This window comes from Peromyscus eremicus, chromosome 3, assembly GCF_949786415.1.
Source record: "Peromyscus eremicus chromosome 3, PerEre_H2_v1, whole genome shotgun sequence".
NCBI classification, from domain to species: Eukaryota; Metazoa; Chordata; class Mammalia; order Rodentia; family Cricetidae; genus Peromyscus; species Peromyscus eremicus.
Window position 1 is genome coordinate 50853445 of NC_081418.1, and position 27663 is coordinate 50881107.

Genomic DNA, 27663 nt, shown 5'->3' on the forward strand with positions numbered 1-27663 from the left:
TCTATGTGGTAAATATTTCTGGCTATACTAGGGATTATGTGCTTTAAAAAAATAATTTTGTTCATTGAAAATTTACCATTTTCTCATGTTTTTCGATGTGATTTTGGCTATAAACTCTTTAGTGCAGTTATCTTCGCAGTCTAAATTGCACTCTAAAAAATATTAACACAGCTGAGTTAAACCAGACTGGCTGTTCTCTTCATAAATCACTGGTTTCTGCTAAATGTTAGCTTTTTATTGCATCATGAAGGCACAGTAAGATCATTTGGCAAATTGTCAAGGTATTTTTCTCGAGCCTCCCTACACTGTTTCGCCCCTGTAAGCTACCTGGTGTTTCTACTCAGTGACCTTTCCATCTCGGGCTGTGGTTTTAAAAATAGCTTATTGGCTGACATCTGCTGGTCAAGGTGCTGGTATTAGAGCACAACAATGCCAACTTAGACAAAGAAGAGAATCTTATAAAAAGGGCATCCTTCTACCCTCTTAGCTGGGCAGTCTCTTTAGATGAACATCTGGGCACGTGACAAAGCTGTGGCCAACTCACTATGAAGGTATACTGTTTTGCCAAACCTACTACTGAAAGGTAGAATTATATCATGGTTAGCAAAGTGTTACCATAACTATTTAACTTCATGCAACTGACTGAAGGTTAAGATTCTGAAATATATTAAACAGACTCTGGCACCAATTCCAACAACAAATACTCTGAGCTACACCTTTAAAGAAAAAAAATCTTCCAACAGTATCACTGTTTAAATGTATAATGCCCTTTAGGACAAAACGAGTACTCAACTACAAGTACACATAAAAGTTAAAATCTTCTATCATCTTCATGTTCTAGAGCTCCTGACTTTTCATACTTTAAAATAAATAACTGTTCATTACCTCATTCTGAGGAGGTAGTTTTTTGAAGAGGTCACCTGATCCCTGCACTGTGTTTCCAACTAAAGCTAGATGCTGAGGTTTGCAAGAGGCTGGGAGGTGGATGTGCGGTAGGGACAGGTGAGATCTGAAGAGGGACAAACAGCAGCTCTGACAGTGCCTGACAAGTACAAGACATCACGTGATAAAAGAAGTGGGACTGCACCAAGACTGAGAAGTATTTACAAGGTTTCTGGTTGACAGTGCTGAAGTCTTGAATTACATCTTTATATAATTCCTTCTCCCGTACCAGCATAAATCTAGCATACAGTTTACATCAGATCATCTTTGAGGATGCCTCATTATGCCCTCCCAGACCTCACATATGGACTTAAGAGATGGGCTGCTGTTCAGGAACCAGAATCTGACAGTTACACAGAATATTTGCTGAAGATGCATATAAGTACAAATGACCACACTGGATACTCTAGTCATAAATTCCTTCTATAAACTACATTTTGAGGTTAATAATATCTCAGTGTCAAAAGTTTGGGTCCTGTAGCTTAATGGTGAAAAGGTCCGTCAGGAATACTACATATATAAAAACAATTCAAACCTTTCCAAGACTTCACTCCTAACCCAAACAAAACAGACCTCAGGAAGCACTGCAACCACTTCATGGCCCGACAGCTCCAGCCTTACAAGACAGTGAAGCAGCCACATTCTGTCTATACAATTACTCATAAAGTGCTCTGCACAAACAAGGACTTCCTTGTATTTCCTTAGGAGCTCAACAAGATTATCTGCAGTCTAAGCATAAAAAAGAAAGAAAAAACCCACAAAGGAAACCTTTCTCATGTTTGTAAACAAGAAAAACCTATCTGATAGAAAATAAGGAAGGCTTAAATATTTATTTCTACTTTTTATAATCTCTATTAAAAACATCCCGCAATCCCCTGAGCCTGGCTTCTGGGCACAGCTTCACTTAATATCAACTCCACTTTCCCTTTTCAAGTGAGATAGCAACCTACATTAAAATGAAAGTCAGAAGGGTCCCTTTGCATTCTGTCTAGACCACTCACATGCTAAGCTCCCTCCTTAAGCTTGCTGGGCCCCCTCTTCCAGCAAGGAGGTGGCCCTGCACCAAGGCATGCCTGGGAGGCTCTAACTCCTCAGCAGGACCTAAATGTACATTGACGGCCAAAGCCTATCTCTTTCTAGCTAATCCTGGGTAAAGGGAACAAAGCCATGCTAAAAAGCATTTAAAAGGGTAAAAATGCCTTTCAAAGAGTGGCACATCATATGCAGAGGCTATTTTTCATATCAGCATGAATCATTTTCATCTCAGTTTCTAACATTTTTAAGATACTCATCTAAGACTTAAAAATGCATTGCTGCTAACTGATTAATGGGGATTCATAAAATTTTCAATAGCCTTTCTTTGATGACAGATATTTTAGCAAAAATCATCTAGCTATTTGTATAGGTTTAAATATATAGTGGGATCGTTATAATTTGAAACTTGAAATAATTTAAAATTCCATTTTATTTTAGATTCCATAGTATTTTTTTTTCAAGTTCTTGGCTATAGTGTAGTTGCTAAGTACATCTCTTTTAATTTGCATTTCTAAATTCAAGATTCAAGATTCCTGGATAAGAGAGGTACTGGCCATTAATATATCCAGTCACTTTCTTTGCTACTACGGTAATTTATTACCCTTAAAGCCAAGGGAAGCTGTAACTCGGTTATACTTTTGATCTGTGCAAAGACAAGATTTAGGGTTCTATAAAAAACCGATGACAGGCCTCACACCTTCCTGCAACTCCAATGTCCCTAACAGTTCTATTTCTATCTAGGGAACTCAGCTACTAAATTACCCAACCTTCTGAAGACCAGGCTTGGGAAAAAAGGAGAATGACTGGAGACACCACCATTTTTATTTTAGGTTGCATATTATAGATCAAAGACTAGAAAGAGGATGTAGGGTGTAGTGTAGGCGTTAAGTTGGAAGAAACAATGGGATTGTTAGCAAAGATGTTAGTGTGGATCCAGCAAGTACCATTAATTTAAAAAGTATAAATAACTCATTATGCTAAGACTCCCCATAATTTTAGATAAAGAAAAGGATAATAATCATTCTTTAAAAGTTGCTTACAATTAACAAAAATATAATTTTCAGGATATATATTCTGGTGGGAAGTATTCTTTTATTCCAATTAAACCTGAAAATTATTTTCTTTTATTAAAAATAAAAATAGACAAAAACTCAGAAATTAAAACCTGTACCTTACATTTAAATTACACTAATTTCTCACATTCAAAACTGTCAGTAAGCAGTTTTGTAGGCTTTTAATTAGATGCTGTCCATGGCATTTTGTGCCCTGGACAAGGTAGCCACGTAAGTATTTGGTGACTGGAAGAGCTGAGAGGAAGCTATGGACTGTATTTTCCTGAGAATTTGCTACACTGTGGAGGAAGCAATCCCCCAACCCCCATCTCTATTGCTGGACCCAGTGAGAAAGAAGGCAATGTGTGCCAGCACTGTCCAGCCTGAGTGCTTAGGCAGAGCCCAGGGAGCCAGGCCACCCGAGGGGAGAGAGCTGGAGATGAGGAAGAAGATGCAGCATCCCCTTTTCTCGGCCCCCAACACAGGCTCTCCTCACCCCTTACCCTCCACTGAAATTTAAAGAGCTTCACTGTGACGTTTGGTGAGGACTGAACAGGTGCTACACAAAGGGGATGCTGCATTTACTCCATCCCTCAGAAGTTAATGGTGGTGGATAGGGAAAGCACTCCACAACACATCCCAGAACAGGCAAGAACGATGCTTGGTGATTGAAATCGACCCATCAGATGACCAGCCACAAACTGATCTGGTAGTTAGCAGGGCAAAGTTGACTGGCAGACTTTCCATAGCAGATTTCCCAAGCTGCAGCAGCAAATTCTTTCCATCATGCCTGACCACCAAAAGGGCAGAATTCAGGGTCTCTCCTCTTTCTTCCTGGGAATGGGCAGACTTGTGTGCACGTGACATTTGTGTTGAAGAAACACGGGCAGCAGAGAATTCTGGTTCCTAAAACATTCTTCCCTCTTTTGTTGAATAAGAAATTCCACTCTGTTCCACACGAGCTTAGGCATTGAAAATTTTGTATCTTTTAGAAAAAGATGTGAGGAACAGAACTGTGTTTTGATGTTAACAAACTGTATGAACACAAGACTTAAGAAATAAAGAGCAGATGCTGCCATGATGGAGTGGTTACTTGAAGGCTGCAAATTCTCCTGTGGAGGGAGGACAAGAGCTGATTTTAAAAAGTTATCTCAAAAGAATTTCAAGATAGAAAAGGCTCACTTCAATTTCACTGAAAGGTGACTAGTTAAAGATATTACAAACCTTGTAACACAGTCACTAGTTGAAACCTCAGTTCATTGGAATCCACAAAAGAACACAAGTGTATGTGCATGCCATGTGAAGATCAGCTCAACTGTATCAAGAAAATAACAGCTGCAGGGAGTTTTACAGCTGGGTGTCATGCTGCAGGTCAAGCCTCAAATTCATAGTGCAGGCAGGTGGGCCCCTCAACACACAAGGTCTTCCTACCTTGCCTCCTCAGTACTGGGATTACAGGTTCTGTGCTACCTTGCCTGATTCTAAATAATTATTGCTAATGACTGGTAGACTGAATCTTAAGATTACATATTGAGAAGGTCAGCAAGGTGGTCTTGACTATGCCATCCTGGGGCCTCCTCTTCCGCTTGCTGGGATTACAGGTCTACCATTTTTCTCAGCTCTCTAAACAAGTTTTAATAATTAAGGTTTGCTTTCCTACTCTGCATACAGCTAATTGGACTGTAGACACTCTTTCCATCAAAGAGTCTTCTTAATGAGTAACTAACCAAGGCACCGTTGCGCTGAAAGACCAAAGAAGGAAGCTAAGCATAGTGGTTCATGCTTGCAGTCCTAGTATTTGGCAGGCAGGCAGTGGTAAGAAAATCCAAAGTCCCAGGCCAGCCTGGGCTGCACAAGGAATTTGTTTTACAGATGAGCAACCTGGGGTTCTGAATGGTTAGGAAACTTGCCCAAAATCACACAACTTAGAAAAAAAAAATTAAAAAGGTCTAGAACAGAACATTAGGGTATAATCCTTTATGAGAAAACTAGAACTCATGACAAAACAAACGAACAAAATAGCACCACTAACCCCCCCAAAAAAAACCCATAGAGAAACTGATTTAATTCTAGTGCTTCCTATTTTTCTAGATCTACATGATCTACACACCTTACCTATCATATTTTAATATTCTTCCTTTTTTGCCATCCTGCGGCCAAATGTGGAAGGGGAAATCAATTACGCAATCTATGGGGGAATGCTTGGGTGTCTATGGTTGCACATGAGTTTCTGAGAAGCTTGAGAGAGTTTAGGAATGCCAATGCTGCTAATAAAGAAAGGAGAAAAGAGGGGGAAGACAGGCAGGGAGGAAAGGCTGGAGTGTGTGTGAGTCAAATGAAGATGGTAGAGTACTGGGCACGGCAGTGCCGAGAAGATAGTGAACGAGGAGAGGAACACGCTAGTAAGATAGGTGTGCGGGGGATTACAGAAAGAGCTCCAGTAAAAAAAATCCCTCGATATATACTAGGTTTCATATGCTCAAAATGTCTGGGTATTCTATGAGCCAAGTCAATTTTGTAAAATTTTCTATCGTTGCTACATGCAATGATATCTAACAATAAACTCATCATCTTTATGTTAATGGAAGATTTAGAAATCATGATTTTATGGTTTCTAATACATTGTTTGATCTTTTTTTCTCATTTCCTTTTCCCATGTGGTGATCAAACACTACAGAAGCACTTGCACATTCTATAAAGTCAGCTACCACTGAGCTATATCACAATCCTAGGGTTTCTGAGACAGGGCCTTTATGTAGCCCAGGCTTGCCTTCAAGTTGTGATCCTCCTGATTCCAATGTACTGGCTTTTTATATTTAGAATCATGAATCAGTATATAAAATTATGATGGCATTCTCAACGTACCCAAGTGAGGAACAAAAGACAAGTCATAATAATAAGCAGTTTCCTTATATGAAATATAAAAAATGTAAGTAAGGAAAGTATTTCAGAAGAGTATCTGTGGTGCTTACAAACTCAATTATCATTAAAGTTTTCCCAATTATCTGCTTATTGTTTTCAAATGAGGATCATGCAAACATGATCTGTCTGTTGAATAATTATTTTTGCTTTGGGTTGTATTTAAGCATTATCACAAGTCTAAACTGAGTAACTGATTATCAGTAGGTTTTGGTTGCTAGGTGACTATGAATGAAGTAGAGATAGCAGGATATTTTAGAAGACCACATAATTCTACTTTTTTGCTTTTAGATTCTCTCCAAATCACTAGAAAATTCTATTCCATCATGGTTACATTATACTCATTTTCTATCCATAAAAACTGTAAACATTAGAAGTACTTCACACTGAAAGGCAAGAAGAGAGTATCAGATATTCTTTATGGGTGGGATCTTGTTGTACAAAGGGTATTAGGAAGAAAGTTATGAGACACAATGCTAAGTGACTGCTGTAACATACATAAAAAAGTAGGCATAATCTAATATAATAACTTAAAAAATTACTTGGTTGTTTGGCAACCAATTATCTAAAAGCAAACAGACACCCTAAAGATTCTCAGAATTTTGTAGTTTCTTTTGGGGAAAGGAGTGAGAATAAAGGGTAAGGCATTTGCAAAGACCTTTGACTTTTTTGCACATGTAAGACATCTTTAACATATAAATACCATCTAAGAAGAACCTTAATTTGTACTCCCCGGTAAAAATCCAAAGTTAAGTCATGTTACCTAGGTCAAATGTGCCACTGACTGATATTTTTGGTCACTCACACCCAAAATTTATTAAAAGAAATTATCTATTGCTTCAAGGAAATAAAGGACTTGTATACTTTCTAAACTGTAGTAAAAAGAAACAGCTATAGGAAAATGGGAAGAACAAACCCCAGGATTCTTTATCGAGTTCGTCTAGCTGACAGAGGCCAGCCTCCTGGGGACTCCCCACCCGTGAACATGGAGAGGGAGCCTCCCTTTCTCTGGATGTTCTACAAGGGACAGGTAATAACAAGCTGCACGAGCAACTGAGAGAGAAACCTAGAGTTTAACAACAGGGATGACCAAGTGAACAAAACAAAGTCAGAATAGGAAGTAAAGACCCTGGAAGAGGCACTGAAAATGTTTAGCAGTGTTTGTGTATTTTAACCCCTTGACATTGAAAATTCAATGTTAAGTATGATTTTAAGATTTGGAAAGCAATGCCTAAGTTTTTCAACACAAACATTCTTTGGCTCCCCTGTGTAGAGCAGAGTTCCTAGTTAATTTAAATATAAGGGAAACTATTCATTTGTTTTGGTTGCTACCTTACTTTAATGTCTCCCTCATTTAGTTTGTTTCAATGGACTGGAAACGCACCATAGCCCCCTGCTTGGATGGGTGTTTTAGGAGACGCACAAGCATACAGACTAAAATCTTCCGTCTGGAAACCAGCCCGGTTCAGGGAGGGCTCTGACGCACTGCGGTGAATTTTCGGCAGTGAGCGGGCCAGCAGCTCAATGGAGGCGAGGATCTGTAAGGAAGAAGGAAGGCAGGGCGGGGGCGGGGCAGGCACAAAGAGAGGGCAAGAGACAAAAAGCAGAATAAAAATATCTTTAAGAGCTCACCGTACTTATAATGAGATTTTTACCTCAGACTTTTTGTTTTGTTTTTTTTTTAAGACAGGGTTTCTCTGTGTAGCTTTGGAGCCTGTCCTGGAACTCGCTTTGTAGCCCAGGCCGGCCTTCAACTCACAGAGATCCCCCTGCCTCTGCTGGGATTACAGGCATGAACCACTACCGCCCAGCTTTTACCTGAGACTTTACATTGTTTTCAGTATAATCAATGAACAAAGAGAAACTGGTATTTTCCCATAAACATGAAAGTCAAAAGCTAGCATAGTAACACAAGTTTTATATGCACACATAGCTGAATAAGTCACTCACAGTTTGTATTTTAGATCATTTGCCATCCTTGAAATGGTAAGTACAAATTTACAATTAATTATAAACCTGAAACTCTGACTCTGGGGGATCCAATACCTTCCTCTGTCCTCCTCGGGCACTCTCACAAACGTCACACACACACACACACACACACACACACACACACACCAATTTTAGGGAAAAAAAAAAAAGATCTAAGCTAGGTGTGGTGGTATATACCTTTAATCCCAGCACTCGAGGCAGGGGCAGATGGATATCTTCAAGTTTCAAGCCACCCCAGGCTACATATTGAGTACCAGGTCATGATACCCTGGGGTACCATGAAGTAAGAACCCATTATAGTATGTAGTTATAGTAAGAATATAATGTAAGCCAGGCGGGGTGGTGCACTCCTTTACTCCCAGGACTCCAGAGGCAGAGGCAGGCGGATCTCTGTGAGTTCGAGGCCAGCCTGGTCTACAGAGCAAGTTCCAGGACAGGCACCAAAACTACATAGAGAAACCCTGTCTCAAAAAACCAAAAATAAAAAAATTTAAAAAATCAATATATAATAAAACAATATATAAATATATAATATAAAGCCTAAAATTAAAAAAAATTAAAAAATAAGAAAAATCTAGCATGAATAGAAAACTTAGAATCTATTTATTTTACCATCAAGAATAACCCCAGGTCAAAACTGTCAGTAGAATTTTTATAAGTAAATTGTCAGAGGCAACATAGTATAAGATACTGAAGCATACTGAGTATAAAACAAAGAATCCAAGTGTGTTAACTGTACAAAAACAGTTGGGGGAAAATGAAATCAGCACCACCGTTTTGTTCTTTTTCATTGTTTATAAACTCATAATGGTTATTTTCACAAATAGAAGCTTTTTAAAGGTTTTTTTGTTTGTTTTTTTGTTTTTTTGTTTTTTTTTTGGTTTTTTGAGACAGGGTTTCTCTGTGTATCTTTGCGCCTTTCCTGGAACTCACTTGGTAGCCAAGGCTGGCCTTGAACTCACAGAGATCCATCTGCTTCTGCCTCCCGAGTGCTGGGATTAAAGGTGTGCGCCACCACCGCCAGGCATTTTTAAAGGCTTTTAACTATTTTAAAATATGTGAAAGGATTCAAAGATCAAAATGTTGAGAGCTAGTACTGGAGAGATGGTTCGTTTCTCAGAACCCACATGATAGTTCACAGCTATTACAGATTCCAGGGGCTCCGACTTTCTTCGAGCCCCAGTGGGCACCAGGTACACAAGTGGTGCACACATCCATGTAAACAAAACACCCATACACAAAATAAATGAAGACAGAATACCTCTTAAGAGTTTGAGAACTGCTGGACAAATGCAAAGTCCCCACAGGGCTTGTATTAGGATCCCAAACAGAATTCTGCTCAGCCTTTGTAAAGTCATTGCCCTGTTTGCTCATCTGGCTGTGCACAGAAGATCAACTCAGAATTCAAACTGCACCTTCACTCTCCTGCCCACATCACCCTAAAAATCGCCTTATGAAGGTTAGTTAGTTGGTACCCTGGGGTATCATGAAGGGTTTCTTACTTGGGGAAAGAGTGGTCTCTCGTCTCTTTTCTTTTTGAGGCACTCTGCCATTAATCTCTTCATGGCTTTTGGACAGTTACTCCGTACCTTACTGAGATCTGGAGATAGATAGCCTCGTCCCACCATAAAAATTATCTGAAGAGAAATAGGCAAATCATATACTCTTATTAATAAACAAATATATCAGCAATGAAAATTTAACAAACTGTATACTTACGGAATTTGCACTCTCCTATATGTACATTATCCTTGTATAAGCTAAAATAAAGAAACAAAGCTAGTATCTGGTCTCCTAACCCATCACAGACTGTTGGGAACCCATACTAACAAGATGCAAGCTTGTTTCATGACCCCAAGCCTGTGGCAAAGTCCTTCGAATTTCTCCTGTGGTCCTTGGAAACAGGGGCTGTGTCTATCACAAATGTACCTTTTTTTTTTTTTTTTTTTTTTTTTTTAAATCATAGAGGCTGGAGAAATGGCTCAGTGGTTAAGAATACTTGCTGCTCTTGCAGAGGACATAACTAAGTTCAGACCCAAGCACCCGATGGCTCACAAACATCTGTGACTCTGGCTCCAGGGAACTCACTGCCTTCTTCTGGCCTCTATAGGAACTCACATGTATGTGCATACACAGTAATAAAATAAAGCTTAAAACTTATTTGCCAGAGAACCACTTAGGTGTATGTGTAAAGAATTTTCCCTGTTGCACCTAACCTCTATTTTACGAAAGGCCTTTTTTTTTTTTTTTTTTTTTTTTACATTTACCAATATGGACTCTGGTACGTATCATTCCAGGCTACAAAATGTGGTGGCTCACGACCATCTATAATGAGATCTGGTACTCTCTTTTGTCCTGCAGACATACATGCAGACAGGACACTGTGTACATAATAAATAAATGAATCTTTAAAAAAAAGTTATATTCACCCACATATACATAAATTGAAGAGAAAATGAAAAACACCATGGTGTTCATGAACACACATACTTTTGGAGCTGGGGAGACAGCTCAGTTGGTAAAATGCTTGAGTAGCCACATTAAAAAGGCTGGACACGGTGGCATGCACTTTTAATTCCCGTGATGTGGAGGGAGAGACAGGTGAATCCCTGGGACTCAGTGGCCAGCCAGCCTAGCTTAATCAGCTGGCTCCAGCCCAACAAGAGTGCCTCTCTCAACACACAAAGTGAACAGCATCTGAGGAATGATACCCAAGACTGCCTTTGGCCTCCACATGCCACTCCTGCCCCCTCATTTCTGTTAAGCAGGTGATGCATGCTTGTAATCCCAGTACTGGAGAGCAGAGGCAAGAAGGTCAGGAGTGCAAGACCAGGCTGGGCTACACAGCCAGACCCCATGTCTAAAATGGAACAAATAACAAGCCAAAACAATGTACTTCCAATTTTTACCTTTTTTTCTTTTTCTTTTTCTTTCTTTCTTTTTTTTTTTTTTTTTTTTTTTTTGAGACAGGGTCTCTCTGTGTAGCTTTGTGCCTTTCCTAGAACTCGCTTTGGAGACCAGGCTGGCCTCGAACTCACAGAGATCAGCCTGCCTCTGTCTCCCAAGTGCTGGGATTAAAGGGGTGCGCCACCACTGCCCGGCCAATTTTTACCTTTTATGTGATAAAATTTATCAGTTATACATTAAAAACTATAACAAAGGCAGAACCCAGCATTTAAAAATAACTCACCAGAGCTTAAAGTCATAAGAAAAAAATTTAGAACTCTAAATTTAACCTTACATTCATATTTTTTCTTGAAGATATATAATGCATAATAAAAAAGCCTTAAAAGCACAACAGTATGCTACATTAGGACAGAATTCCATGAGGGGTTAGAGTATACTACAAATAGCTTGAAGAGAAAAAAAGGAACCATGTCACTGTAGAGCTTTTCTATATTTAAACAGGGGCTAGTCTTTAGATTTTACTGGATACATTTCAGGGTTTCTCTGTGTAGTCCTGGCTGTCCTGGAACTCACTCTGTATACCAGGCTGGCCTTGAACTCACAGAGATCCAGCTGCCTCTGCCTCCTGAGTGCTGGTATCTTCAAGTTTTAGCCAAGTTATACTGAAATTGACATTCTTTGCAATTAACACATAAGAAAACATTTTAGATGCCAACTTGAAAATGTGCATAAGCTGGGCAGTGGTGGCACACGCCTTTAATCCCAACACTCAGGAGGCAGAGGCAGGTGGATCTCTGTTGAGTTTGAGGCCAGCCTGATCTACAGAGAGAGTTCCAGGAAAGGGGCAAAGCTACACAGAGAAACCCTGTCTCAGAAAAAAACAAAAGAAAGAAAGGAAGAAAACATGCACAGCGGTATAGGTGTTCAAAATTCTCTCAGAAGGGATGGGAGGGGGAAAATTGAAGACAATTCACATTTTTATATGACCCACAAAATTTAGCTAGTGCAAAGCATAAAGGAGGTGTTAGTTTGCTACTGGGTGGGGAGCTGAATGATGCAAACACAGCAAGAACGAGAAAGGGAAATTCCTGGATATAATTTGTGGGTAGAAAAGTCACAGGATGATAAAATTAGTACCTTGTTTTCAGATTTTGAGACAATTTCAGCCTAAACTCAGAACTCTTGTCATCTCCTCCTCTTTGGTCCTGTCTCAGTACTACCAGAGGACATGCATGCTGCCCGTTTTCAGCATCATCCCCTGTACTGCCTCTGCTCTATTTCTGAAGCCTTTTATATTCCACAGTACTTTGCATATAGTAGATATTAATAACATTAAAAATTGTGTAAAAAATGAGTGTGGGAGCACACAGGTAATCCTAATATTCTAGGGGTAGAGGCAGGAGGGCTAGAAAGTTCAAGGTCAGTCTAGGCTATATGAGACGCTGTTAAAAAAAAAAGCCTAATGGTAAGACAAGATATTTGTTATATTTGTTTCTTCAGATTTCATTCATAGAACCAGGCACCATGCCATCAGAGAGACCATGCAGCCTGAGAAGTCTCACAGAAAGGTCCATGTAGAGAAAAACTCAAGGACTTAACCCTTGGCCCTGAGTGAGCTTCTAGCTGACAGCATCAACTTGGCAGGTATATGAGTGAGTTACTTGGTAAGCAAACATTTTTAATACTTAACTCAAGCTATTCTAGCCGATACCATATGAAACAGATGTAAATCCTCCTGAGATCATCTCAAATTACAGATCTTTAATTTTTTTTAATTAAAAATTTTTAATCTTTACTTTTATGTGTATGGGTCTTTTGCCTACATGGATATCTGTGCATCATGTGTGTGCAGTACCCTCAGAGTCCAGAAAAGGGTTCCCTGGGAGTGGTGTTACAGATGGTTGTGAGTGGCCATATGAGTGTTGGGAATTGAACCAGGGTCATCTGGAAGAGCAGCCAGTGATCTTAAATACTAAAGCATCTCTACAGCAATCTTTATTTGCTTGCTTTTAGAAAGGGTCTCAGTGTGTAGTCTTGGCTGACCTAAGACTCACTATGAAGACCAGTCTGCCCTTGAACACACAGAGATTTATCTGCTTCTGCTTCCCCCAGTGCTAGGATTAAAGGCCTTGCCTTACTTGTTTTTTTTTTTTTTTTTAAAAAACTTATGTGTCTGTGTGTATGTATGCCAGTTAATGAGGGTATCCACAGAAGCTAAAGAGAGCTTCAGATGCCCTGGAGTTGAAGTTACAAGCAGCTGTGAACGACCCTAGCTGGGTACTAGGAAATGAACTCAGGTCTCTAGAAGAGCATCAAATGTTCTTAACTTCTAAGCCATTTCTCCAGCCCTGTAATTTGTTTTAAATTACTATATTCGGGGTGGCTTATTATGCATCCAAAGTAACTACAATATACTTAAAGTGTAGAATTTCTGCTTCAAGAAAAAGAAAGCCATGAGGTTATACAGTCTATACATCTGGCTTGAATGAGTACCAGTATTAATCTTAACTTGGTAGAGAAAAATCAGTATTAATCTTAACTTGGTAGAGAAAAACCAGTATTAATCTTAACTTGGTAGAGAAACCACAGTAAGAGGAAGGAAACAATAGACTGGGGCTGGAGAGATGGATCTGAGGTTAAAAGCACTTATTGCTCTTGCAGAGGACCTGGGTTTGGTTCCCAGCATCTATGGTGGCTCACAACCATCCACACATAACTCTAGTTTCAGGGTACCTGATGCCTTCTTTCTGACCTTCATGGATACCAGGCATGCACATGGTACAAATACAGATGTAGTCAAAATACTCATACACAATATAAAATTAAAAAACAATTTTTTTTCCTTTTTTTGATTTTTTGAGGAGTTTCTCAGTGTAGCCCTGGATGTTCTGGAACTCACTCCATAGACCAGGCTGGCCTTGAACTCACAGAGGTCCGCCTGTCTCTGCTTCCTGAAAGCTGGAATTAAAGGTGTGAGCCACAACTGCCTGGCTTAAATTTATTTATTTTTCTTTGAGACAGGGTTTCTCTGTGTAGCCCTATGAAGTCATTTTTCTCAGACTTTCACACTAAGAAAAACCAATGAAATACACACACACACACACACACACACACACACACACACACACACCACCATACTCTTCTACAAAGTAACACAGAGAGAGTTATCCCTTGGAGAGTCAAGAGCCCTGTTTTAATACATAATTTGATTTTTATTTGTTTTTGAATCTGTATGTTTATGTGTGGTGTGTGCACATATGCATGCTGGTGAGAGATTTATTTTGGGTAGCTCCCTCAATTGATTTCCACCTTATTTTTGAGATAGAGTCTCTCGTTGAACCTAGAGCTCATGATTGTGCTAGCCTGGCTGTCCAACAAACTCCAGGGATCCTTCTGTCTCTGTCTCCCAGAGCTAGGATTACAGCATCTGTGACTATGGCAAGAGTTTTGCATGAGTGCTGGGGATCTGAGTTCAGGTCCTTATGCCTGCTCGGTAAATACTTTATTGACAAAGCCATCTTCCTAGCCCCTATGATCTTTAGAACTGAATTTCTTCAACCCAACCCCCTATAATCATAATTGACTTAAAAAACAAAACAAAACCAAAAACCAAAAACCCTTTGAGTAAGATGATTCAGGTCTTGAGCCCAAGGCCTGCCACTGTATCAGTACTGCCCTAGTGGAGCCTTGCTTTGAGTTTACATGTAAAACACGAACCCCAAACTACAGAGGGTGAAAAAGTACAGGTGAACAGTATCTACACTGCACAGTCAAGGATTCTCAAACAGAAGTCTACCCTGAGAGCCTGGGAGATCAAGGTATAGGGAAAATGAGACAGAACTCAAAAGGATGGATGGTGCTACCTCACTGAGGATGACCAAAGTTATCCTTTCCAACCAGAGTAGTCCACTGAAGGAACAGTTTGAAGACAGTGGGGTACACAGGGCAATGAAGTGGAGTAGGAGTAGGTGGAGGATTTGTAACTTTCTTCCTTCTACTTCTTTACCAAACATGTAACTTGGCTTTAGACTGGCCAACTGTAGGAGCTTCAACTACACTGTAGGAAAAATTAAGTGACAAAGGCCTGACCTTCTGGTCACTCCCTCCGCTCAGAGAGAACAAGCCTTTGCTTTCTTTTCATTTATTATCCTCTCATGGGAGACAAAGCACCTCAAATGCCAAAAGGTAGATGAGTCCAGAACTCTGGAATGCTTCAGATCTCTCACTGTGCACAAAAACGAATTAATAATGAACCAGGACTTCAGACTGGCAAGATATCTAGGGGGGCAAAGGCACCTGTCACCAAACCTGACGACACCAATTTGATCCTAGGGACTCACATGGTGGCAGAAGAACCCGATTCCTAAAAAATGTCCTCTGATCTTTATTTTTTTATTTTATTTTATTTTATTTTATTTTATTTTATTTTATTTTTTGGTTTTTCGAGACAGGGTTTCTCTGTGCAGCTTTGCGCCTTTCCTGGGACTCACTTGGTAGCCCAGGCTGGCCTCGAACTCACAGAGATCCGCCTGGCTCTGCCTCCCGAGTGCTGGGATTAAAGGTGTGCGCCACCACCGCCCGGCGTCCTCTGATCTTTATATGTACGCTACGTAACACCCAACCCCAACAACATAAATAAATGCGAAAACAAAATAATCCAATTTACCTACCTATCCTCATACCTCCCTCCCTCCCTCTCAATCAAGATCCTTGTTGGGCAAAGATCATACAGAGATTTAGTATTCTTGTCTGCTGAGGGGAACAGCTTCTTCCTCAACATGCTCTTGGTGTCATAATGTTCTGCTTTACTACAGGTCCAGGATCAGTAAAGTCATGAACAGCAGACTGAAATCTCTGAACCCGTGAGCCCTTCACAAATCATTACATAAAGTGCAGTATCACTTAGAACACACTTTTTAAAAAAATTTGCAAATCATGTCTCTTGATTCAAGAATACATAAATGATAGCTGAACTCTGCATTTGAAAAACAATTTTTTAAAATCAGCAAGTATTTGAGTAGAGGTTTCATTATATAAAAATATACTGTGATACTGGGTGGTGGTGGCACACACCTTTAATCCTAGCACTCGGGAGGCAGAGGCAGGTGGATCTCTGAGTTCAAAGCCAGCCTGGTATACAGAGCGAGTTCCAGGATAGGTTCCAAAAGCTACACAGAGAAACCCTCCCTGTCTTGAAAAACAAACAAACAAACAAACAAACAAACAAACAAAACCCAATGTGATTTATACACAAGTAACAACGAAACATAAAAGACCACTCTACTTTATTAGTCTCTATGGAAATGAAAAACTAAAGCCACAACTACTATGTCTATAAAGAAAAATAACAAGTGCTGACTGATGGGGTCCAAGAATGCAAAGCAGTACAGTTTTTTTGGAAAAGCAATAGGTGGTTCTCAAAAAGTTAAGTATCCTTTTATCATGAGAACACACTTCTTTCATACCATATCATAGTTGAAATTTAAAAGTCAGATTATCAACAAAAAGACTGAGAGTTTAGCTCCTGACATCTGGGTCAGAGACATAGCTCAGTGAGTAAAGCTCGTGGCACACAAACTGGCAACCTAGTTTGATCTCTAGAACCTATATAAAGGTGGAAGGGGAGAACCAATGCCACACAGTTGTCCTCTGATGTTCATATGTGCACTCTATACGTTATACATATACACAATAACAAAATGATAATTCTCATCTTTTGTATGCATCAGAATTATTCCAGAAGCAAAAAAAAAAAGGACATGTGCTTGGACTCTATCCCACCGAATCACAATCTGCCCTAGAATCTCTATTTAAAATATAAAAATTTTTATTTTAAATTAAATGTATGGCTGGGCGGTGGTGGCGCACCCCTTTAATCCCAGCACTCGGGAGGCAGAGCCAGGCGGATCTCTGTGAGTTCGAGGCCAGCCTGGGCTACCAAGTGAGTCCCAGGAAAGGCGCAAAGCTACACAAAGAAACCCTGTCTCGAAAAACCAAAATAAAAAATAAAAATAAATAAATAAATTAAATGTAGGGATGTGTATCTGTGTGGGGTACAAGCATATGTGTGCAGTTGCCCATGAAGGCCAGAAGAGGGTGTCATAATCCCTCGAGTAGGTTGTGAGCCACCCAATGTGGGTTCTGGGAACTGAACTCAGGTTCTCTGCAAGAGCAGTACCACTCTTAACTAGAGATCCATCTCTTCAGCCCTTAGAATCTCCATTTTAAAGCAATCTTTTATGTGATTATTATGCAAACCACAGCATATAGCAGAAATACTCTTAATCATTGCTTACATGGGTAACTACCTTCTTCTAATGAACAATTTAATTGCCATTACTGTCCTCTTCACACGTACATCCACACACACTTTAAAATGTTGAGGCATCCAAGGTAATTTAAGTAAAGACAACTTACTTTCTAGCATTAGTAAACTGAAATCAGTGGTGCAAACTGTAATTCCCAATATTGTGGCCATGAAGGCAGGAAGATCTACATCTCAAGTTCGGCCAGGATTACAGAATACTATTCTGTTGAAAGATGAAGAGAGTGTGGGGGAAGGGATGGAAATAAAGAAAGAAAACCTAAGGGAATTTATTGTGAAAACACAGAGGAGCAAAGCTTTGTAAGCTGATACTGGCTAGCATCTTTTGGAAGGAAGAAACAGAGAATGAGAATGAGAACTTAGGAAAGGAAGAAGTAAAAATTTACCCTTCTGGCTGGGTGGTGGCAGTGCACGCCTTTAATCACAGCACTCGGGGGCAGAGCCAGGCGGATCTCTGTGAGTTCGAGGCCAGTCTGGTATACAGAGTAAGACCCAGGACAGGCATCAAAACTACACAGAGAAACTCTATCTTGAAAAACCAAAATAAAAATAAAAATTTACCTTTCTGCTGGAATTTTCATTAGAGAAAAGATACAACATGATGTAACAGCCATTTCATAACCCCGTTTTTGTTGTAGGTGTGTGTGTGTGTGTGTGTGTGTGTGTGTGTGTGTGTGTGTGTGTGTACACGTGTGTATGCATGTGAGTGTGCTGGCTGGATAAATGTGTGTGTGTGTGTGTGTGTGTGTGTGTGTGTGTGTGTGTGTGTACACACGTGTGTATGCATGTGAGTGTGCTGGCCTGGATAAATGCTGAAGCCAGAAGTGGGTATCAGGATATTTTCCTCAATCACTCCTCCACTTGCACTTTGTTTTTGTGTTTTAAACATCTTAACAATTCTGGAAGAACTGGATACAAATACGTTCATAGCTGAACCCTTGCTCTGACAGTACAACTTGTGATACAATCAAAGGATAAAAGTATACCTGCGATCACAGCAAAGTTCATTTTTTCTTTTTTTAAAAGACAGAGCTGGCCTGGAACTCTAGACCAGCCTGACCTCAAACTTAAAGAGAGATCTGTCCACCTCTGCCACCTGAGTGCTGGGATTAAAAGCATACACCACCATTTAACAGGCTCCAGAGTTCATTCTTTTAGCTCTGCTATGACCAAGAAACAGGTATTACCTCAATTGTTATACTTCTAATTTCTAGTCACAAAATTGGGGATTTTACTCCGTTGTAACATTTATGACCAACATTTCAAGCAAAAGCCTTACAATTGTCAAATGCACACAAACATTTTCTAAAGTTGATTACAAAGATCAAGAGCTCTATCACTCATGTTTACCTCCATCTCCAGACTTCCTTCCTACAAAGAACCGAAGCCTTAAGCAAAATACTAAAATAACACCCAGAGATGATAAATATTTACCTGATCCCTGTTGTTGATGTTCGAATAAGGTAGCTGGCCAGTCATTAGTTCATACAGAACAATCCCAAATGCATATACATCTGACTGAAAGCTATATGGGTTTTTATCTTGCATTCTGATTACTTCTGGTGCCTGTTAGATAAGGAAGAAAAATTCTAGTTTTATCCTTAAATTCAGCTGAATAAAGACTGAAATACAAACTATGATAATTCCTAGAGCAACACCTTATTTAAAGAAATCTTCTACTATGTACGTCCCCTATTAATGGTCAAAGAAATAAAACCAACTAAGAAAAAGGGAGAAAAAACCTGCTTTATAAATTCTGAAAGGTGGTTCGAGCCGAATTTCCTTGATGCATTACTATGGTTTTATATAATTTTATCAGCAATCCTCTTTCTGAACAAACACCATTCCTCAACACTATCCTATCAGAGTTAGTCTCCATTTCCTCTTCTTGATTCACAAAGAAATACTAGATTTGCACTTACAAAAAACTTGGGAGTAGGCACAAGCAATTAATATCTTTCCAAGTTACATCATAAATGTGTGGTATAAAAAATGCTTTACTGGTTGGGTGGTGGTGGCGCACGCCTTTAATCCCAGCACTTGGGAGGCAGAGGCAGAGGCAGAGAGATCTCTGTGAGTTGGAGGCCAGACTGGTCTACAGAGTGAGTTTCAGGACAGCCAAGGCTGTTACATTACACAGAGAGAAACCCTGTCTTGAAATACAAAACAAAACAAAATAAAACAAAAACTTTACTAACAAGAGTAACACTCAACAGGGTGACTTATTAGAAAACTCTAGTTGTTGCTTCTAGGGCAAACAAAGACCAAATCATATTCACCAGATTTTAACATAATTTAGTCACTGTGCTGTACAACTCAGTTTCTTACTTATATTAATTATTAATATTAATAAAATAATATAATTCATTTACATTAATGATAGGTGAAGAACTAGTGGGTTTCTTCCTTCACCTTGCATCTCTTATACTGTTTTGTTAGAAAGGAACTGAAGAAGTGGCAAATGGTATTAATGAAACTTTGCAAAAAGAGCTGAAGGACAAAGTTCCTGGTCGCGGCAAGTAAGTATCTGCTGAGGAATAGCAGTACTCTACTGTAGCAGCAAGTCAGAACTGTCTGGGGAGCCTGCTCAGTGCTGCCTACACTGAGTCCAACAGAGACAGACCATCAGAACCTACAAGTAGGACCTATGCTTTCCTATGCTTCAAAGTTCCACACGCGTCTGCTGTCGGCCCCCATGAAGGAACACTGACGGCAGACCCGTGGGAAACCCCAAGAGTCAAAGGACTGTGGTGGAGGGTTTTCTCTTAGTTGTTTTGTCACACACTCTGTTGACAGCGGCTGTTTTAGTAACGTGGTTTCAAACCAACCCCACACAAGTGTGACGAAACGAACAAAGTAGTCTTTTTGGCGGGGCAGAGTTTAGATCAGTTGAGAACTGTCTTTTAAAATCTACTTTTCTTTCACTGCTGGTAGATGACTTGATGAAAAGTTGAATGTCATCTATTTAGAAGAAATGTGTGATAATCTTCAATTTTTTAATTTACAAAAATTTTTATATAAATTTCTCTGTTCTAAGATATAAATAAAAGTAGAAAAGACTACTGTAAATAATTCAGAGGACCATATAACCTGGTTTATGACCAAATTATTATTTCAGGCTGTGAATATTCCACACACCCCAAAATTATTTACTTATTTATTTTGAGACAGGGTTTCACTGTGTAGCTCTAGCTATGGAACTCACAGAGATCCATCTGCCTCTGCCTCTGGGATTAAAGGTGCATGCCACTACACCCAGCCTATTTAATTTTTATGTGTATGGGTGTTTTGCCTGTATATGTCTGTCTGTGCACTGTGGAGATCAGAAGAAGGCATCAGATGCCCTTGAATTGGAGTTTACAGACAGTTGTGAGTTGCCATGTGGGTGTTGGGAATTAAACTGAAGTCATCTGAAAGAACAGCCAGAAAGAGCTCTTAATAACTGAGCAATCTCTCCAGCTTGTCCCATTTTTTTCTGAAGGCAGATACCAATTGGAAAGATTTATTCAACAATGAAGTGCACTGCTGGCTAATCTTGTTCTTTTAAAATTCAGCATGATAGAATAAAAGATGAACTCATTGATCCAGGGTTATCAACAAAAAAGTAATCAGAATTAAATATAAACAACTTTATAATATTCTACTAACTATATAAACTAAGGCTTTTGAAAAAGAACAAACCTAGAGACTGGACCTAGACCAACTCTTGTATTGTTAAAATAAATACACTGTTGAAGTATGTGAGTGATCTGTTTTAAGTTTTTGCTTCTATAATTTCAGAAGCAAAAAGCCCCTTCCCCATCCTCTTGGGACATACTGCCATCTTTGTTAGAAGTATGTGCCTTAAGGGTGCCTGAAAGCCAGAATACAACCATCAAATAGTCTCTTCTAATAAATTAAAAGTTAAACATATATCAAGGAATTTTAAGAAGAAACGTAGCTAACTGTAATATGGAATCTAAGAAAGGACCTTGTCATTGACTACTCTGACCTAACATTTCCAATGAGAAGACTCAAGGAAGGTTAGGAAACTTTGAAGTTAGTGGCCGGAGCACAGCTCTCTTGCCTCTTCCCCTCGCCACTTGCGCTGTCTTCATCACTCATCCAAGAGAGCACACTCGATTTAACCCTAGGCTTACTAGACATCATCCAAGAAAGCACACTCGATTTAACCCTAGGCTCACTACACATCATCCAAGAAAGCACACTCGATTTAACCCTAGGCTCACTACACATCATCCAAGAAAGCACACTCGATTTAACCCTAAGCTCACTACACAAACTCGGGCCACTACTTTGGAGAATCTGTTTCTTGGAGACTGCTACATATTGTTCTGGGAATTTAGGCAAAGCTCTCCTGATTTTTCTGTTTCTAATAAGTTGACCCAAAAATATTAGAGCAGATTAATTTACTTAAAGATTAAAACTACACAAAGATGTTTAGAACACCTGTATTCCACTTAGAGCTTATATTTCAAAATTCTTTGGACTCAGGATTGCTTTTATTCAAATATTATCAAAGATCCTACAGAGTGTTTGTCTGTATGGACTACCTCTGTGAATATTTACCATATTAAAACTCAACTATTAAATTATTTACTAATTCACTTAAATATTAAATCAATTGTGAGATATTAGCAGAGAATGCCTGCTTTCAATGAAAACTAACTATATTTTCAAAAACAGTTTAGTGACAGAAGAGCTACAACTCTCTCTCTCTCTCTCGTGTGTCTGGCTTAACAGCAGCTAGTTGGAATCTCCTATGTGCTCCTACATTCAATCAGCTGCAGTGTGTCATTTGGACTGTTGGACAGGAGGAAAAAATGGTTTCACAAAGGAAAGACCTTTGGAAAGGTCACAAGGAACCACTGTGGGTTCACAGCAGTGTTCCTTGAAATGATTCTTCAACAGCCTGCTGCAGTAACTGGGATCCCAACTGTTAGAACCTCTTTCTACAAAGCAGAAACAAGGAGAAACAGACCTTTGCAGACAGCACAAAGCTAACTAAAAATATCCCCATCTTTTTCTTTTGTCTTTCCTCTTCCAACTGCCCCATAATTATAAAGTTCTTTCTAGTGTGAAGAAGGTCTATTTCCAATATAGGCTCAAATACAAGTGTGAAACAGCCTTTCTGTTAAGAATAGGTCTCTTAAGACATGTCTTAAACTGCAAACCTTAAAAAAAAAAAAAAAAAAAAAGAGCAGGGTATACAGACCATTTGAACATAAAGTTGTTGTTTTCTTTCTTTTTTCAAAAAATTTTTATTTTTAGACAGGGTCTCACCTAACTCTGGCTAGCCGGGAACAAGTCACAGAGATCCACCTGCCTCTACCTCCTGAGCACTGGGACTAAAGGCACGCACCACCAAATCCTACAAAGTATTTTCAATAACATTTAAACATTTTATAACATATATGTATTATGTTTGAAATATACTGACACTAATTTTGCAATAATTTTTTTAAAGACAAGAAAAAAGTTAAAGACTACATAAAAAATAAGAATATTGATTCTTTTGTTTATTTTTTTTTGTTTTTTGAGACAAAGTTTCACTAGGTATTTTTGGCTATCCTGGAACTATGTATACCAGACTGGCCTCAAACTCACAGATACTAACTGCCTCTGCCTTCTGAGGGCTAGGATTAAAGGCATATGCCACTATGCCTGGCTTCTATACTGATTCTTGTGAACAGTGGGAACTGTAAAAATACTGTAGTTAAGACCTTCAGTGACTTTCTACTAACTAGTCACTAGTTTAGGATTAAAGAATGTGATCAATTGAGAAATAGCCTCAATTCTTACCATCCACAAAATAGATCCAGACAACTGTTCAAACTGATGGGACCCACTCCATCGAGATTTCACTGTGGCTAGACCAAAATCACCTATTTTTACCGTGAGGTCTTCATGAAGAAATATATCTGAGGTGTAGTAAGTAAAGGAAAAAAAAGTAGATCTCATTTTCGTACTAGAGAAAGTGTTTTGATGATTTCAGGTAAAGGAGCTAGTTTCTTTAACTCTGTAGTAAGATTTTCTTTTTAAAATATAGTAATTCATATTTCCCCCTAAAGTCAACAAACATGTTTTAAACAAGAATTAGTTCTCTTCGGCTTTTATGACCAGCTTTTAAGATTTCTTGGGCTAGAAATATGTGAGCATAAGGTTAAGGTGTTTATTTTTTGTTTGTTTGGTTTGGTATTTCGAGACAGGGTTTCTCTGTGTAGCTTTGCCCCTTTCCTGGAACTCACTCTGTAGAGCAGGCTGGCCTCGAACTCACAGAGATCCACCTGCCTCTGCCTCCCGAGTGCTGGGATTAAAGGCGTGCGCCGCCGCGGCCGCCACCACCACCGCCGCCGCCACCACCACCCAGCTAAGGTACTTTTCTAAGCCTATGGGATATGTGGAAACTTTCTAATTTGAGTTGGTCCAGATATCCTTGAACACATCTGGGAAAGCTACACAGGTTCTTTATTAGAATAAAAATGATATCAGAAAGGATCTGTCTGGACTCAGAGAAAAAAAGAAAAATTGTTTTCCTCATGTCACTGTTACATAATTTTGAACCTTCAGTTTCATATCTCAGTTACTGCTCAGCAAGATTAGATGAATTAAAGCAGTAGCCATAAAATATTCACTTTCTAGGGCACATAAAATGAAAGCAAGCAGGATAAAAAGCTCTACTGTAATAAAGACTTTTCCTACAGGGCCCAGTCATACAGAAATGTGATCAGGTTGAATCCTGTTTCTATTATACTCTCATGCAAATCGACTCATTTTCTTTACAGCATATTACACTTAGCATGGAACTGTTTTTACATAACATGAAGACAAAATGCAGAAGAAAAAGTCAGGATGCTTTCAGACTTCGCAGACCAGTTTCAGGAAGGATACTATTACTCTTGAGGTCTCTGTGGATGATTGACTTGGCGTGTAAGTAACTGAAAAACAAAACATCATTTAACCTGAGTAAGACTCTGAGTAGGACTCTGGCCTCAAAATCTACAGAACATATTTAGGGATGTAAAGACTCAGAATAATGATACAACTGAAATTGCTATATTGTGATAATCTCTTTACATAATAATTGATGGTAAATTGAGGATTATAGAAACATACCACTATTATATACAGCCCAAATCCTGTTGCATATGAGGACTCTGCTTTATCTTTTACTAGTTACAAATACAAACCTTTCACTCAGTCAAGCCTACTTATCCATGTCCTTGATATTTAATCCCATCTCTTTCAATGTTTCCCTTCTGTACTTGTCCCCAACTCAGCACCATTCTATTTTTCCACCTATTCATACTCTAAGATGAACATTCTTATTTTCTAACAAAGAACACAATAGAAAGTGATCTTTCACTGTTCACTTATGTAGTAATGCAACAGCTTGATCTTTGTTTTGCTTTGTTTTTCATGTGCCTATGCTTGCTTTCCATTTAGAATGCAAATTCCACTAGACTAGGAAAGTTTGGTAAAGACAATTAATTTTAAAGGAGGCATGATATATTTGTAAAACATTAATGCCAGTAAGGAGGAAATTTTCTCATAATGACCACATCATATTGTTGTTGTTGTTATTATTACTATTGCCTTTTAGAGACAGGGTCTCACTATGTAGCTCTGGCTATGCAGTCCTGGAACTCACTACATAGACCAGTCTGGCCTTGAACTCACAGAGATCTGCTGCCTCTACCTCCCGAGTGCTGAGACTAAAGGCGTGCGCCATGATGCCCACCAACATATTATTTTAAAGTCAATGATAGGTCACCTATCCTTAGTTATCCTAAATTATCCTTAAAAACTACTTTAGTTTTAGATTTCATTTTTATTTATTTCTAATGCATAGAACAGGACCTGACAGGTGTGAAGCATTGAATACACGCCTGTCAAATCAACTACAATAGATGCAAGTTATCTGTCTTATTACCGGAGAAAACAGATATAAAGGACTTCTGAAACCTAACAGTGACCATATTAAGTAAGTTCTGACTTAAAATCAGAATATAAAATCAAAGTCGTACCATGAGCACCATTAAAAGCAGATTTATAAATAGTTCAGACTGTTTGCACTTTTTTTTTTCTTTGTTTGTTTTTTTGTTTTTCGAAGACAGGGTTTCTCTGTGTAGCTTTGCTCCTTTCCTGGAACTCACTCTGTAGCCCAGGCTGGCCTAGAACTCACAGAGATCAGCCTGGCTCTGCCTCCTGAGTGCTGCAATTAAAGGCATGCACCACCACCACCCGGCTGTTTGTACCTTCTTGTGTTTATTAAATGTCCTCATTTTCCCAGACAGACATCAAGATCTGTAACTATTTTTTGAACAAAAATTTCATTTTAAATTACTTTATCCAAAGTAACCCCTTTTCCTCCATTACTCTTTCACTTCATGCTATTTCCTTCACAACACTTATTACAAACTAAAATGATCTTGTCATGACTCTGGCTCTAGGCTTCTGCTACATCATTATCACTATTCTTATAGCAAAAGAAATGAAGAGATCAGTTATAGCTTTCATCTGCTTTAAACACTTAAAGGTTTATTTTCTTATTTATGTGTATGTATGTATTTCTGTCTGCCAGCCACACTTGTGCAGGTGCCTGTGAAGGCTAAAAGAGGGTGCTGGACTCCCTGGCACTATACTTACAGGCAGTTATGAGCTGCCCAATGTGGGTTTTGGGAACTGAACCTGGGTTCTCTGGAGGAGCAGCAAAGTACTCTTAACTGCGATCTTGTTAGCCTTATTTTATAACTCTTGCAATGGCATAGAAAGATAAGAACAGGTGAAGATAAACTCATCCCAGGAAAGAGCTATTTAGAATGGCAAGATTTGAATAAATGAGGAAAAAAAAGGGAGGTAGGGTAATGAGAGTGCTGGTATGGAGTGAACGACTTCAAAAAATATGGAAGCCAATACATTCCCCCGTTTTGAGGCAGGGTTTTACTCTTCACTTCAAGTTGGCCTTGAACTCACAGCAGTTTTGCCTCCACTTCCCAAGGGCTGGAATTACAGACTCAAGCCATTATGCCTAGCAAAAGCATTGGCCTTCTAATCAGGAAGCTATTGCTGTTGTTTTTCTAAATGGACATGATGTACTCATTCAATTGCTTTCTAAATAATTGTTTATGGCCAAAGAGAAATGTTGCTGTCTGCTCTGATCACAATATAGTGACCAGTGGTAACTAACTGAGACTCAGCTGGTCAAAGTGCTGAGAATAACTGTTGGTGTTCAACCATAAACAGGACAGACATCGCTGTCCTCTCCACCAAGGAAGGAAGGGCAAAAAGAATGGACAGTCTAGAGACTGGTGTGGACACTGACCTCAGGGCATGGCCTGGCTGATTATCTGCACATCATCTGCATGGGACTTGGTCCATACCACCATCCTGTCACAGAGGGGTTGAGAGGTCATAGGTCCCAACAACCCTTATAATAATGGGAGTTTTATACAAAAATATGGAGGCATGATGAAGAGAAGGAAAGGAAAAGGTGTCCCTGATGGATAGTATTGATCAGTTCCAGAAATCTGATTGAAGGAAACACAGCAAGAGTAAAGTATGTAAAATTTAACTGAAGGGTTGAAAAGAAAAAAATTAGGGCCAGGAACTCAGTAGATATTGGTCAAGATATACCTGATTGCTAACTAGTGACATACTGGTTACTAAAAGCTAGCTAGCTAGGGTAAACCTAGCAGAGCCCAAAGTTACAACAGCTGCTTCAGGTTGATTGTGTAATTCTTTATAGTACAAACTGCTTTCCTAATTTTAACCTAGTATTTTCTTTCTGTAAACAAAGCTGCAAAAGAGTAGAATAGAAGGCTGGAAGGAAAGAAACTCTATTTGCCCAGCTAGAAAATTGGGGTATCACACTCAAAACCTACACCATACAATACTTCAATGTAATTACTGCACTAAATAATTCTATACAAGTTACTTCTAAAACATAGTTTACTAAGCTTGGACTAATTATAATGGAAGATGTCAATAAGTACATAGTTGGCTGGGAGTAAGGAAGGGAACCACACTAATTAAGCTATACTCTGACATGATACAGAAGTGTATCAATTATTTAGGATAATTACAATGGATTTCCTTCCTACCTTCTAAAACATTTATTTAATTTAGTGCTTGTGTATGTGTGCCCACCATTGTGTGTATGGAGGTCAGAGGTCAGCTTATGGCATCAGTTCTCTTCTTCCACTATGTTGGTACTGAGCATTGAACTCAGGTGGTCAGGCTTGGTGGCACATGCCTTTACCCACTGAACAATCTTGGTGAAAACTTTCTACTTTTTTAATATGTTAGGAGAGCATTACAGGTGTGTGTGTGTGTGTGTGTGTGTGTGTGTGTGTGTGCGCGCGCGCGCGCGTGCTGTTTGCAGCACTAGGAAGGAACAAACATGCTATCATTTAAGTAAGTACCATACTCTCTTGACATGATTCTCTTGCCAGTTTCTTTGCTTGGCTAAAAGTGTGTGTTGACAGAATC

The 27663-nt window shown here is 39.2% G+C and overlaps 1 protein-coding gene across 4 annotated transcripts in view; it reads right to left on the minus strand.

Moving 5' to 3' along the window:
- Positions 1 to 3992: 3992 nt before the first annotated feature.
- Braf (B-Raf proto-oncogene, serine/threonine kinase) overlaps positions 3993 to 27663 on the minus strand; it is a 132629-nt gene continuing 108958 nt past the window's right edge. For 2 of the 4 annotated variants that reach the window (XM_059257621.1, XM_059257619.1), the window contains 6 exons: positions 24064 to 24110; positions 22975 to 23093; positions 18607 to 18738; positions 9443 to 9577; positions 7333 to 7486; positions 3993 to 4141 (listed from right to left, as the gene is read on the minus strand). In XM_059257621.1, coding sequence (XP_059113604.1) covers positions 4119 to 4141; positions 7333 to 7486; positions 9443 to 9577; positions 18607 to 18738; positions 22975 to 23093; positions 24064 to 24110 — 610 coding nt within the window. In that variant the 3' untranslated portion in view covers positions 3993 to 4118. Of the gene's footprint in view, positions 4142 to 7285; positions 7487 to 9442; positions 9578 to 18606; positions 18739 to 22974; positions 23094 to 24063; positions 24111 to 27663 lie in introns of all 4 variants that reach the window. The other 2 variants (XM_059257622.1, XM_059257620.1) reach the window with 1 other exon arrangement.